Source organism: Sebastes umbrosus, chromosome 3 (genome assembly GCF_015220745.1).
Source record: "Sebastes umbrosus isolate fSebUmb1 chromosome 3, fSebUmb1.pri, whole genome shotgun sequence".
NCBI classification, from domain to species: Eukaryota; Metazoa; Chordata; class Actinopteri; order Perciformes; family Sebastidae; genus Sebastes; species Sebastes umbrosus.
In genome coordinates, this window is record NC_051271.1 from 11,822,369 (window position 1) to 11,838,211 (window position 15,843).

The following is a 15,843-nucleotide window of genomic DNA, read 5'->3' on the forward strand; positions in this document are numbered from 1 at the left end:
ATTATGAATTGTCAGTAGCTGCATTGATAAAAATAGTTTATGCATTGATAAAGATAGTTTATGAATTGTCAGCTGCATTGATAAAGATAGTTTATTATGAATTGTCAGTAGCTGCATTGATAAACACAGTTTATTATAAATTGTCAGCAGCTGCATTGATAAAGATAGTCTATTATGAATTGTCAGTAGCTGCATTGATAAACACAGTTTATTATAAATTGTCAGTAGCTGCATTGATAAAGATAGTCTATTATGAATTGTCAGTAGCTGCATTGATAAAGATAGTTTATGCATTGATAAAGATAGTTTATGCATTGATAAAGATAGTTTATGAATTGTCAGCTGTATTGATAAACACAGTTTATTATAAATTGTCAGTAGCTGCATTGATAAACACAGTTTATTATAAATTGTCAGTAGCTGCATTGATAAAGATAGTCTATTATGAATTGTCAGTAGCTGCATTGATAAAGATAGTTTATGCATTGATAAAGATAGTTTATGCATTGATAAAGATAGTTTATGAATTGATAAAGATAGTTTATGCATTGATAAAGATAGTTTATGCATTGATAAAGATAGTTTATGAATTGTCAGCTGTATTGATAAACACAGTTTATTATGAATTGTCAGTAGCTGCATTGATAAATAAAGTGAATGCATAGTGGGCGGGGCCTCGCGGGCTCCGTCTCGGGCTCGTAGGGCGTGATGCGCGAGCGGCTGGTGGGCGCGCCCGCTGCGACGTTGCGGAGGCTTCAAGATGGCGGAAGCCCTGACAACTCAGGAGCAGCTGGTAAGGAGCCTCTTTTACGGATTATTTACTCACATCTCCGTCACGTTCAGCAGCTACACACTTACAGCTTCACTTTCTCCTCTAACCGGCGGTTTGTTTCATATATTACGTGTCCCACATTGCTCGTCTTTGGGCTGTTAACGAGGCGGTTTAGTAAACAGCCTCCTGGCCCGTTGGTGTGACTGACAGCAGTTAGCATGTGTGTTAGCATGATGGCGTTTAGCTGGTAGCAGTAGTAGGGCTCACTTTAACCGGCTGTGTGTCTCGAATTGATAACACAGCTTCACATGGACCACGTAGGTATGTTCATTATCGCTATTGTTAACTAGTGATACTTCATTACCTATAGTTTGCCCCATATATGTAGCTTCTTGTGTCTTAAACGGTCATCATTAGCCATCCAGCTGCCACATGTAAACTAGCTGCTGCTGGCTAAATGCTAATAGCTATTGTTGACTAGCAGGGAATTTCCTCCACAGCTACCTTTTGCTAGACGTTAAAAACCACGTACAGTTCAGTTCAGACAACTTTAGTTATCCCCATGGGGACAATTCATTTGTAGCATTCCCAGTCCATACATACAACAGACAACCAATAATTAGTTAAAGGTCCCATATTATAAAAAAATAGATTTTCATGTTTTTTTATTATAGAGCAAGTCCTATATAAATACTGTGAAAGTATCGAAACACTCACTCCACAGGGAAATACACACAGTCCATGTTCAGAAACTCTGCATTTGAAACAAGCAGTCAGGATTTCTGCCCATTTGTGATGTCACAAATATACAATATTTAGACCCTTTACACAATTTTAAACGTAAACATTCTAAATGTGTCCCAGTTTATTCCTGGTTGCAGTGTATGTGAATGTCATCAGCTGACAGGAAGTACACATGGAACCAAGCTTTTGCATAGCAACGCAATTCCGTGGCAAATTCCGTCAAAATGCGCTAAAACGGAGCGTTTCAGACAGAGGGTAAATACAGGCATATTCAGGCTGACAGTATGAGGAAAATAAAGGTTTTTTTGAACATTACAGCATGTAAATATGTTCAAGTAGAAACACAAAATACAAGTATGAACCCGGAAAATGAGCATGATATGGGATCTTTAAGTCAAAGGAAACATATTAAAGGCATGGGGGCATTTTTATCTTAGTCTCTGTCTGTGGATGTGTGAGATTTTGTTGTCTGCACTGTTGACCTGTTTTTATTCTGCCTATGTCTGTAAAGCACTTTGGTAAGCTCATGTTGTTTTAAATGTGCTATAGAAATAAATTTGACTTGACTATCTTGCTAGACGTTTAAAAACCACGTTCAGTTCAGACAACTTTATTTATCCCCAAGAAGGCAATTAATTTGTAGCATTCCCAGTCCATACATACATCCATCCATCCATCCATACAACAGACAACCAATAATTCAGTTAAGTCAAAGGAAACATATTAAAGGCATGGGGCAGTTGGAGGGACAAGTTACAATAAGAACCATATAAATACATAGGATTATAGCAATAAAAGCCAAAATTAATAAGAATCAATATATGAGAACAACATATCTTAAAGTTCCTCTAAATAACAGTCATTTAAAATGGGTATGGTCTGTGTTCAGCAGCTTAACAGCAAAAGGGATAAAGGACTTGGAGTAACGATTTGTTCTCCTTAAGGGCACATTATAACGTCGGCCTTTTTTTCACAACCTTTTGTGAAGGTTAAAAATTAGCAAATACTTGATTTGCTTTAAGTGTTGTGGTTGTCATAATAAACCATGACACACAGATCATGACTCTCATCAACTAGCCAGCCAGCTCGCAGTGTGTCTGTCCTCCTGCTGCCGATCAGATTTACGGTCAGGAATTCACAGAAGTGATCCCTCCGGTTTCCCAGCATTGTTGTTGTCATCACTTTCTAGTAAAAAGGGGGGTGGGCCTCACTTTGATAGCAAACAGCAAAATGTCACGCAGCAATGTCTGTTGACAGCTTCATTTCATAGCTTTATCTTCATCAGGCATTCACATGGTTCTGTTAGTTACAGGAGAAACTTGTACTGCTGCTGCACAGATTTGCTGCTGTGTTTTTTTGATAATATCAACATCACATTCCCAGATCCAGTAACGTCAATCGATTAACTACCCTGAGGACACTTCGCTGTTTGCAGTTTAAGCTGGCTGCTGAAATTAAACAACTTGTTGCCTTGCCTTGGATTAGCCCCACCAAGGCTAGCATCCTGGTGCTAATGATCAGTTACTTGTGGTAGCATACATTATATCCACAGGGTGTGATTTACCCCCCACTGCCTTGTTGTAGTGCCCCAAATCTAAAAACATTACAAACATGTTTTGGCAAAATCAACAGTAATTTAGGGGGGAAATGTGGTGGAGTAAACTTGCAAGGGAGAGAGTACCTTCAAATCAAATATTACTTGATAAAACAATTGGTGAATGATGACAGAATAATAACAGCAACTGGATGCCAACCTGAGGCATGTCAAGGGCACTAAATAGTACCTTTGAAATGTAATTATGTAATTAATTGAGAGAGAGTAGCTCATGTTCACACATATTGATGGAACTTTCCTCGACCATGGAAATAACATATTGGAATTCTTCATTTAGGTGGTGTTCCCCTTTACATTGTAAATTGATCGTTGACACATCTACAGCAGTCTGCTAAAGCTAATTACATATAAATGTAATAACAACTGGCTGATCCAATCATACAAGGGACCATTTCTCACTCCTGAGCAGTGCATACTGGAATGATGCTACATTCAAGGAATAATCTTGTATCCTGGTATTTAATCCTCCTACTTATGTAATTATGTCTGATTTGATCCTTTGCTTCTCTTATCTTGATCGAAATGTCAGGTTGTAATATTGTTTATCAAACAGGAGTGTGTGTGTGTGTGTCCAATCACAGCATTGCACTCAGTACGTCCTTGCTGCAGAGTCCAGACTATGTCACAGACTAAGTCTTTTTAAGTTGAGGAGTTGTGACTGGATAAATGACCAAATATATATATATATTTTTTTTCGTGTAGGCTCATTATTGTGCTGATTGTGTGATTCTTCACATGTTGTTATTTTGTACACACGACATCTATTGCACGTCTGTCCATCCTGGAAGAGGAGGGATCCCTCCTCAGTGGCCCTCCTGAGGTTGCTTCAGTTTTTTCCATGTTAAAAGGGTGTTTTTTTGGTTACGTTTTTCCTCCGCGAATGCTATATTTTTTTAAAAAGTGTGTATATATTTTTGCCTATCGGCCACATCTAATAACAAAATTGATCATGACACAAGATGTATCAGGGTTTGGGTGCATCTTTTTACCACGTCTGCCAGGCAATTCATAGGGAAACCCTGCATTTAGTTTATTCAGTCTTGAGAAAGGTTGGTTGCATGGGTGGAATATTTGGTCTCAAAAAAGTATAAAATGCAAGTCCCCTTCAAAAATAATCCAAGGCACACTATAGGGCACCTTTATTTTACGGCAATAATTATTTATAATGACCAACGTGTTGTGACCAACATGGGTCTTCATCAGGGTCATTGTCAGCAGTCAGCAGTAGTTCGCACACCTGTATTGTGTTACACTAATCAGTAGAGCGGGAGGGTAGTTCTCCATCAGTGTGATAGCGTAGACCCATTAAATAATTATTGCAATGTAAAATAAAGTTATTTTAAATTTACACAAACTCTACAGTGTGCCTTGGATTATTTTTGAAGGAAACTTGAAGTTTTTATACTTATTGACACCATATTCAAGATTCAAGATGTTTATTGTCACACCGGTTATACAAGTACAATCGTGTGAAATACTTTTAGCTGGGAAGCTCCATTAGTTAGTCACAAGTTATATTACAAATAAAAGCATATATATATATATATATATAAGCCCTTCACAAGATTGAATAAGCAAAGTACACCTGAAGGATCCAAAGAGCACCTGTATGTGATTACCGCTTCTACAACATTGCCCCCCTGTATTTAGTTGTTTTCCTTTACATTTGTTTCTTCTTCTCCACGTCCTGTGAGAGAGTAGATTCAAATGTTGGACATAGCTGATGAGTTAATTCATAGACTCTCCTTGTGCTGGTTACATATTTGGAGGACAGATGCAGCTCACTTGGGTGACAACGAGCTGACTGTTGTCTCCTGGCATCTCTTCCAGGGGCACAGCCTGCTGCTACCATCTGTATCACACATTTTTGTAACTTTGGCAGGGAAAGAACTACAAAGCTGAGGGGGCTGACAGACTCATGTGTTTTCTTTGTCATGTCAGTTGTCATGTCTGTCCCCTTTTTTTTTTACTATTGCTCTTCTCCCTAAATTCAAAGTTTTTGATGTTATTTTTACCAGTTTCTCCTCCTCTGGTTATTCCCCTTTTGCACAAGTAGTATTTTTTTCTGCTTTAATCTCACCTCACACACCAACACCTCATCTTTTTCCTCCCATCTACTCCTCTCTGATGTGTGTTCCAGGCTGTGGAGGAGTTCCTGGGTGAGGTGCGTAGCAGGGAGCAGCCTCACAGCGCTGGGCTTGTGTCCCAACCGACAGCTGTAAAGTTTCTTATGGCCCGCAAGTTTGACGTCTCCAGAGCCATCGACCTCTTCCAAGCATACAAGGTAGAGCAGTGCTTTGATTGGTAACATAACTGAGATGACTATTTACTTTTTCTGTTATCAACCGGACACCACAGGGCTTCGTAGGGGCTAAAGGATCTGGGGGAAATATTTAATTCCAAGTTTTCTGACCTTTCCTTAATATTGCAATTGTGAATTGAATTGCGAAAAAAAAATCTTCAGACTTATTTGGTGGTGTAGTATAAACTTGCTAAGTTTGTACAAGAGCTGCAATGATTAATCAATTAGTTGTCAGCTATTAAATTAAGTGCCAACTATTTTGATAATTGATATATCGGTTTGAGTAATTTTGTAAAGAAAAAAACAAGTCAAACTACTCTGAGTCCAGCTTCTTAAATGTGAATGTTTTCTGGTTTATTTACCCCTCTATGACAGTAAACTAAATATCTTTGAGTTGTGGACAAAAAAAGACATTTGAAGACGTCACCTTGGCTTTGGGAAACACCAAACAAAATTTTTCACCATTTTCTAAAATTTTATGGACCGAACAACTAATCAGTTAACGTCAGTTGCGTGCCGTTGCTTGCTGCTGTCTGACGGTGTAAAAGTTTCAATATCTGATTGACGACCCTTAATGATGACAGCTCACCACTGTAGCAGCAAACATGCTTCATAAAGTCATAACCATGTCCTCTTATTACAGGTCATATAACCTGTTATTCTAAATAACAACACTCTTATTTAAAACTGAATAGCAGCATGCTGTGCTGTGAGTGAGAAAGTCAGACTGAGGCCTCTGTGCAGATCCATACAGGAGCTGGACACAATATCATGAACACACATAAAACCAATACAAAATCCCAGCCACAAACACTACTTTTTTTTTCTTAATACTGTGTCAAGATAGGTGCTGAGATTTTTGAGGCTGCACTTTTGTAGTGTTGATATATATGGGTCAAAATAACAGGAACCATAAAGGCACAATCCGCAAAACAAATAAAGTGTGCCACAGACATTTGATTTCCAACACTAGACTACAAAATTCAAATTAATGGTATTTTTAGATGCTGTTTGTTTACATACTGTTTTAGTTGCAAGCTAATTACTTTCCCCTTTCCTCCTGTCTCTGCCATCATGTATTAAAATAAGAACACAAGAATCAAAGAGGGCATCTTCAATATCAACCCCGACGAGGAGCCCCTACGCTCTGAGCTGCTGAGTGGCAAATTCACAGTCCTGGTGAGTGCTGAACACATTAGCAAATACACAGATAATGGTGTACATGCTCGTAATTTAAGAAGCGTTTTGTATATTTGTGTATGTTCATTCAGTCTGCACATTAGTGATGCACAGGTCAGGGTTTTTTTTATAACTCGCACCCACCCGACCCGTTAAGAGAGCCAATCCGCATCGTCCGACCTGCAAAAGTATGCATTAATCGACCACCCAAACACGACCCAAACCGCCAACTTTAGGCATTATAGTAGCACAATTGTCAGGACTGAGGTCTGAGACAAAGACAGAGATAAGCGGAGTTGAGCACTGCAGTGCATGTATGTGCGCAACGTCGTCTCACAGACATACGTGAAATGACCACGGCCTTTTGACAGCGCATTACGTGGTGGTGGCGGCGGCACGGAATGTGTTAAAATGACGTGCCTTCACCACGGCTGGTGTATGTGTTGAGTGACAGAAAGAGGGAAGAGAAAGTGGACTATTGCATGCAATGTTTCTGTAAGTTATTAGTGACTTACTTGGAACACTGCTTTGTCAATTCGTCGCCTGCCCGCCCAAACCTGCGATATTTTCTAATAAGCTCACCCGAACCTGCCCTACCCGCGCATCACTACTGCACATGTATGCCTGCTTTTGTTTCTCTTTATGAATGGAGATGGAGTAAAAGATGGTTTGAAAATGTGTATGTTTATCTCTATGATTTATAGCTACCCTTTCTCACAAATGGAAGCACAATGAATTAGCATTCAATTATTAATGTGATGATAACCTGTTAATGCTCCCACCAGCCTGGCCGTGATGCTAAGGGCGCAGCTCTAGCACTCTTCACTGCTCGTCTCCATCGGCCAGACGTCACCACCCACAAAGCTGTGCTGCAGGCCATCATCTATCAGCTGGACAAAGCCATAGAGAAGTAATGGCGTAACTCCTTATACATGCTTCTTTATTTTTGCCCTTTATCCTATTGTGTTTTTTATTTCATAAAATAAAAAAAAATATTTCTCAAGGCAAGCTTCATTTCACCCTCTTCTTCTGCTTTTAATTTGAAAATCTTGTTAATTGCTCCCCAGCCTACAAACTCAAAGAGATGGACTCATATTTATCTATGACATGACCAACTCCAGCTACGGCAACTTTGACTATGAGCTCTGTGTCAAGATCCTCAATTTGCTCAAGGTAAATATAAGAAAAATCCTCTGTTGCTCTCTTATCTGCTTGCCTTCAAGTGTTTGTTGTCAAAACTATCTCTCTGAAATTAAAAACCCTTTTCATCATTTTGTCTGTCTGATGTTTGTATTTCCCAGGGGGCATTTCCGGCTCGTCTAAAATGTGTCTTCATTGTGTCATCGCCTCTTTGGTTTCGAGCACCTTTCGCAGTCCTCCGCCTGTTTGTGCGTGAGAAGCTGAGAGAACGGGTATGCACGTCTGTTTTCAGTTGGAGTCGCGTCATAGTGAGTAAGATGTTTAATTGTCATTTTAATTTTTTTCTTTACCATCCACCAGGTGTGCACAGTGAAAGCACACGAGTTGGCCAGTCACATCCCAGTCTCCTCCCTCCCTGAACACCTGGGTGGAACATCCCAGTACAGCCACGTGGCTTGGATCCAGTCCTGTGTTAACACACACACAAACACTGTTCAGGGTGACACACAAGAACACGACACACATGACTGTGTGGGAAGCCTGCTGCGCTCCTACAGCTTAGAGTGCAGCAACACGAGCGCAGGCGCTACACTCTCCCACACCCATATAAATACACAGCTGGGTCCCGAGCTAGCCGTGGCTAACTCTAACTGCTACGACGATAGCAATGCTAACCCACACAACCACTGCGGTGTGGCGGAGGGCAGGACTCGAGGCCAAGGACAGTACCAGCAGAGCCCGCAGTCTGCTGCAAACAGGCCGCAGGGGAACCACCAACACTGGAACGGCTCTGCGGTGAGCGGGGCCAACATGTCCGTCAGTGGCTCCAGCCCCAACGCTAACATGAACGGTCGTGGTCGCCAAGCGCCTCCCCAGTCAGACACGCCACCTGACACACCGCTTTCCCACGAAGGTGACGGGGACGCGGTGGACGGAACGGTAACAGACTCTCACAGGTCCGAGAATGACAGTGTAAAGGAGGAGGACGAGGAGGATGGCGAGGAAGAGGAAGGGGTGCCTCCGTTGCCCCAGAAATCTTTGCCTCGCCCCCCTCACCAGCCTTCCTCCCAGTCCCCGCCCCTGTCTTCATCTTGGGGTCCTGATGACGAGGACAGCTGCATGGAGGCGTCTATTCACATACCAGAGCAGGGAGGCATGACGGTGCACGATCTGGTGGAGCACGTGAAGAGACAGAAGAAGAAGGGGATTTATCAGGAGTACGAGGAGATCCGGAAGGAGCCACCGGCAGGCACCTTTGACTACTCCAAGTAAGAGATAAAAAACTATATGCTTCTGTCTCCCTTTCTTTATTTTCTGTCTCTCTGTACCAAGGTGAAGGAAAACTACATGACAAATAACACATCAGCCCACTTGTTAAATCTGTCATGTTACCTCACATTGTATTGTATTCTGCCTTCACAGAAAACTGTCCAATCAGATAAAGAACAGGTACAGTGATGTTCTCTGCCTGGACCAGTCACGGGTGCGACTCTGCCAGCTCTGTGAGGACGAGGATGAGGTAATAATTAATTAATCAAACTTCAGTTCTCTCTTTTGGTTAATGATCTCTGGATTAATTTAATTCACAATTACTCTCTAAAAGTTATTACTTCGTACATGATGGAAGATTTTATGGATTTTTGCTGCTAAATTGTGACTTTGCTGCAAACATCAGTTTTGTAAGGGATAAAGTACAGCGAGTCGGTCATTGTTGTGAAATAAACCCCTTTAGGGAGATGCACCTGACACCCGACGCGAAGCGTCGCCCTGAGTCAGAATGGAGCATTCAACAAAGTCATGTAATAAATTCAGATTACGCCTCTGTTCCACCTTCTCATAAGTAGTATGTATTGGTTACTTCTTAGAGAATATAACGTTGTTATATATTGCATGCATTTAGTTGAGGGAACTGAGATGATCAACAAAAGATTGTCTGTAAACATAAGTGTTGAAAATTGATTTCTATATTTGGGTGTATTCTTTGTGATGTCTTCACCTGCCCTTATCTACTACAGTATATCTGATATGTGTGATTGGAAAATGCTTGAACTTATCATATAAAGTGTTTTTTTTACGTAGTTAACAGGAAAGCCCTGTTTTTTGGCAACCCGGGTCTTATTTTTGTAAAATGAGTACAATGTTATCGTAACCGTAACTGCTAATGAACGTTATTAACTTCAGATGTTTAAGATTGACTGAATCTTCTGTGTATTCATATTGTGTTGTGTGTGTATATTAGCATTTTTATGCGACTCCAGTAGGGCTGCCAGTAACGACTATTTTCATTGTCTATTAATCTGTTGATTATTTTTCTTGATTAATCGATTAGTTGTTTGGTTTATAAAATGGTGAAAATATGTCGATCAGTGTTTCCCAAAGCCCAAGATGACCTCCTCAAATGTCTTGTTTTGTCCACAACTCAAAGATATTCAATTTACTCTAATAGAGGAGTAAAGAAACCAGAACATATTCATATTTCAGAAGCTGGAATCAGAGAATTTGTACTTCTTTTTTTTCTTGGAAAAAATACTCAAACCAATAAATTGATTATCAAAATAGTTGCAGATAATTTAATAGTTGACAACTAATCGATTAATCGTTGCAGCTCTAGACGCTAGTCTACAGTTTTTAACCATTTACTGCAACTAAGTGACTGGCCTAAAAAATAGTCCAACAGCACGGTTCAATGTGCTCCAACAGGAGGCAGTAGATCCTAATACCAACAAGTGAGTCTCACTGCTTTTCTGCTGTGTGTTTTGCAGACGTCAGATTACATTAATGCCAGTTTCATGGATGGGTACAAGAGGAGCAGCGCCTACATCGCAACTCAGGGTGAGCAGCTGTTGACGCAAACTACGACCCCACTCCTTATTGTCTTTATATAGTCATCCATGCAATATACACTTTTTCTGCTCCAACCCTCCTCAGTCCCCCGTCAGACCTCAGTAGAGTACAGTTTGGTGTTAACATGACCTGACAGACTTTTGTGTCCTTCAGGTCCTTTGCCAAAAACTTTTGGTGACTTCTGGCGGATGGTGTGGGAACAGATGGTACTTATCATTGTCATGACCACCAGGTGAGACTCCTGTTACATCTGAGTTTTGAAGTCAATTTTGTGTTAGAGATGTACAAAGGATGTTTGAAGTGGTACTCCAAGTAATAACATATCCTCAATGGGCTGATGATGAGATTAAAACAATGTGTAATTCTGTGTGTCTCAGAGTGGTGGAGCGTGGACGTGTCAAGTGTGGTCAGTACTGGCCTCTAGAGGAGGGCAGGACAGAGCAGCACGGATGCTTCTTGGTCAGGAACACACACATCCAGGCGTTTCAGGACTTCAAACTCTCCCATCTTGAACTTTACAACACACAGGTAAGTCACACCGACTGCATTAGTGCTTAAAAATTCTTGAATTCTCTCAATTTGATATAATAATAACGGCCTTTAAAGTATCTTTAGTGGCTTCAGAGGTATTTAAAACTCTAATTAAAGAGAACTTGATATGAAATTGCTGACTCCAGGTTGTGGAATCTCTTCAGTGTTTAAGATATCACCATTTCATGTAATTTGACAATAATACTTGGCATGGATATTGGCTCACATGCTCGTACATGCCATTTCAAAAGACAGAGTCTGATATCTGTGTGATTGTGACTGTTTTCCTCAGTCTGGAGAGAGACGGGAGGTGTGCCACTACCTCTATGTCAGCTGGCCAGACTTCGGGGTGCCCAAAAGTGCTTCTGCCATGTTGGACTTCCGTGAGCATGTACTTCAGAGGAGGGAGGCTGCAGTCCAGAGCCTGGGCTCCAGTTGGACGGGGTCTCCGGGGGGCCCCCCTGTGGTTGTGCACTGCAGTGCCGGCATTGGCCGCACAGGTAAACGCATGTCCCATTGTGGGGTTCAAATGTACTTTTACAATACGTTTAGTGGCCACTTCATTGGATATGCTGCTGTGTTTATGCAAAGACCTTGTTTCTTGTGTAACCTCTCCATCGTCTTTCTTCCATCTCTGCTCCCCGACCAGGCACGTTCTGTACACTGGACATCTGCCTGTCCCGGCTGGAGGACATCGCCACAGTAGACGTCCGTCAGACGGTGCGGCGCATGCGTACACAGAGGGCTTTCAGCATCCAGACCTGGGACCAGTACTACTTCTGCTACACAGCAGTCATCGAGTATGCCCAGCGCCATGGGAAACTGAGCCCGGTGCAGTGGTCTGACTCCGACCTAGAGACCGACAGCGAGTGAGGGACACACAGAGGGAGAGAAAAGCGAACGGGATAGCCAACCTAAGCAGAAGTCATAGGAACGAGAGAGTGAGGAATGACGTTTCAGAGTAGAGGAGGGAGATGATGACTCTTCTGCCATGAGAGAGAAAAGAGGATGGAGATCTTGTTTTGGCTCTTGACGTAATGATACAGGCTCCCACAGTTGCTCTTCCTTCACATGGATGGATCGACGGAGGAGTGCGAAGAGCTGGAGAATAAACATACAGGGAGTGGAGACTGTGCATCGCGTCACCGATTGAGCAAGCTGTCCTGCCAATTTCCGAGCCCCTTTTTATTTAGCAAACTACAAGGGGACTTGGCCTGCCCTGAACCTGTCTTGTTGACAAGAGAGTTGTACGAGTTGTAGCATTTTTATATTGACTTGCACATGAGGAATGACAAACTTGAACTTTACCCCTTGAAGCCCTCCAAACCCCCGGTCTTTGTTCCTTTTTGTATTTCTTGTTCCTTTTCAACCCCGAACACGTCTGTGATCACAGATACAATGTGACGGGGTGTGAAAAGGTTCAAACTTGAAAACATTTTGTTTTGTTTTGCGTTGAAGAGGAAATGGTTGTTCGTGAGCAAATGGTCAAAAGAAGATCAGTGTGTGTGAGCCATTTAGTCCATTTCCGTTTTTTCTTTATTTTCCATGTCCTTTTTTTTCTATGGTGCATTTTCTACGTGTGTTTCATATTTGTGCATATGTAGACTAACTTTTCAAAGCCAAAGTCCTCACTCTGAATGCTTGGATGTACTCCTTACTGAGATATTATAGACTGAAGCCCATGTATATTCTTGTAACATACATTTATACATTATTGTGCATAATAACAACCTCTGAAAGAAGAGCAAAAAAAAAAAAAAGCCTTGTTTAATATAATTGACTTAACCGTGAGAAGAAATATCTATGTAGCGAGCCAGGCTATGACAAAATATAGAGAAGGGTTCTGGTATTGAAACTGATATCGTATTACAAATCTGTGTGATTTGTCAGGTCTAACATCATCTTTACTGTTGGAGCGTTCTGATTGGACGATCTTAAGTAATTTGGCCTTAACTTGATTCACTGCCTCGTCGTTCTCAGACCTAAACCATACCTGAAACTGTAAACTTTTATTTCCCCTTTTGTTCTTTCCCTTTTTGAATCTTACTCCCTCGATACCACAACTGTCGTGTTTGATTCTCGAGGCACATTCTGCCTCAGATAATTGTGCCTTCAACTTTTCCTTAGCTTAATGTCTCGCTAGTATAGTAATAACACCCTAACGAGTGCACTTGAATAGTACACGTTGACTATGCGTCACACAGGACACCCACATTTTGCCTACAGTCCTGTACATGGTACACTACTTGTGAATAACATGAAAGTAGTGAGTTATCTGGGACTAAGCTCTGGTTTGAGACATGGCTATTCTTTTATCATTTGACCTCAGGGGGTAATTCTAGTGTTTTTTTGCCTAGTGTCAAAGATCCGTTTCTGGGTTTGCCTCTGGTAAATTATCATTTAAGAAAAAAAAACTATATCAACTTTATTTTGTATTTTTTACTGTATTGTATCCTACTATATTTATGTCTTTGTAAAACTTCTACAATATTGAAATCGGTGAATGTTGGTACGATGCTACAAAGAAAAACAAAGTTATTGCATTTGATAAGCTGAACAAATCAGATGGGGAGTGAAATATATTTTTTGTTTTTCACGATGAAATTTTGGTGGAAAATGTCACTTGCCATTGTATTTTCAGAACTGACTTGTATAAATGGTGATTGTTCAATTAAAGGACAATGGAGGGAGGGTGGGGAGGGAGGTGGGGGGGATAGGTCGGGAAGCTAGGTCGGGAAGCTATCGAGTATGTTTTTAGACAGCTTATTGTTAAACTCAGTAACAATTACATTAACTTCTTGTACTGTCTGGTACCCAATGCCAAGGACAAAGCAAAAAAAAGAGCTATCAAGAGAAAAAAAAAAGACAAGTGGCTGTCATTTCTGTTCACAAAACCCCAGCTTGGTGTCTATGAGTAAAAAAAAAAAATAATATTTAGAATGGGTTAAGGTTTATCAGCATGGAAAAGTGAGCCTTGAATGTTTTTTGGGTAATGGTGTCCGAGCAATTTAGTCAAGACAGACATGGATATTGTTGGTGAATGTGGACCCTGCATCCCTCAATGCCAAAGGCCCAGGCTCACCCTAAACATTTGTCCCCGTCACACATCCTCAACAGCCTACTAGCATGGACCTACCAGTTCAGCCTTGCATCCACGGACACGGAAAGACTCGGGAACATTACTGAAGATTATCTATAGACACAACATGGGAGAGTGTGTATGTTAAAAGAGTCTTGGTCCCCATGCTACTTTTAATTTGTTGTATGAGAAACAGAGAATGCAACGTGCATTTGTCATCGGTGTTCATTTAATGTTTCTTTCTGTGCTTTAAGTTCTTGTGATTGAATTATGGCCTTTTACATGCTGTCAGCCCGGCTGTCCCATTAAAGCAACGGTATTACTATCTTGAATGAGTACAAAGCCAATGTGATCTCTTCTTGACTGGATATGGAGTGGTGTGTAGATTAAATGTGCAGCATGGATACGTACACCATGTTTTCAGCAAATCTTCACTTTCTATTCAGTTGCTGTTTTTTTTCAGCTTGTTGTGGAGTTTTTCTAAAAAAAGCAGCCAGCTTTATAGGCTTGTAGATGTAGGTTTGTGTCAATAGACTGATAGACTCTGGTCTGTGCCTGGCACCAGTAGAGGAACATAATGTATATTTACGGTACAGCAAGTGCTACAATTAAGTATAAATAAATAAGTTTATACCTCCATTTCTCTACATTTCAGAGGGAAATATAGTAGTTTTTACTCCACAACATTATTTGCTAACTATTAACTTTACAAATTAAGATTTTACTCACAAAACATCTGATAAAATTATAAATTACAAGGCATGGGAGTCACCTGGTAGAGCGGGCGCCCCATGTACCAAGGTTGAGTCCTTACCGCAGCGGCTCGGGGTTTAAATCTGATCTGTGGCCCTTTGCTGCATGTCACCCCTCTCTCTAGCCCCTTCCTGTATAGGCCTATCTATTTTATTTTTCACTATTTAATTCACTATAGAAGTGAGCCCAATGAGAGTAGGACTCATAAGAGTGACTATTCTGATCATAGGTTTCACTTCCTCCATGGTTATCTCCTCAAATGTCATTGACAACTAGCGAAATCTTATCAAATGGGGGGGTCAGTTACTTACGGACAGTTTCGAGGTCCTTGACATGAAAAAGGTTGAGAACCTCTGGTGTAACACTCACGGGGGGGCAGTTTTCTGTATTGTTTACTTTTATACCCATTACAAAACAGGATGTTACTTGACTATAAACTATATTCCAATGTTTTATCTTAGCGTCAGCAGTCACAGTTGGTCAAATCAAAGTGGGAATCGTGGATCGTGGATTTTGTCCTCCATCACTTACATTGGAAACACATAAGCAAATAAATCTTAATGTTCAGTATGAACAGGTGGAATGATTATAACGAGCAGAAACTGTTGTCAATGTACATACAGTCATGGAGACCTGATTATAGACCCTTTTTCACGGCGTGCATTTTGACACGTCTTAGTAGGAAAAGCACAGGTGTGTTCAATAACAGTACTGATAAATGCATTCCACTCAGGGGAGGCTGCTGGCACACCTAATGGAGCCATCGTTAATGTTACCAATTTCACCTGTGGTTTTCCTATTATAAGTCAAAATGACTGCTGTGAAAAAGGTAAATTGTTTAAAGACAGCTGTACATCCCACCTTTATTCCCCAGCAGCACACCT

General features: G+C 41.0%; 1 protein-coding gene across 3 annotated transcripts; it reads left to right on the forward strand.

Moving 5' to 3' along the window:
* The first annotated feature begins 670 nt into the window (after positions 1-670).
* Positions 671-14,542, forward strand: ptpn9b (protein tyrosine phosphatase non-receptor type 9b). 3 transcript variants are annotated; one of them, XM_037763778.1, is made up of 13 exons: positions 671-793; positions 5,272-5,415; positions 6,523-6,612; positions 7,398-7,522; positions 7,680-7,785; positions 7,914-8,024; positions 8,113-9,020; positions 9,175-9,271; positions 10,515-10,584; positions 10,750-10,828; positions 10,974-11,124; positions 11,420-11,627; positions 11,777-14,542. In XM_037763778.1, the coding sequence occupies exons 1-13, from the start codon at positions 761-763 to the stop codon at positions 11,998-12,000; spliced, it is 2,346 nt and encodes a 781-aa protein (XP_037619706.1). In that variant the 5' UTR covers positions 671-760; the 3' UTR covers positions 12,001-14,542. The 3 variants fall into 3 exon arrangements, with proteins under 3 accessions (XP_037619706.1, XP_037619708.1, XP_037619707.1); XM_037763780.1 differs by lacking the exon at positions 671-793 and adding an exon at positions 801-851 and having other exon boundaries at positions 5,269-5,415; XM_037763779.1 differs by lacking the exon at positions 671-793 and adding an exon at positions 917-1,093.
* The last annotated feature ends 1,301 nt before the right edge of the window (positions 14,543-15,843 follow it).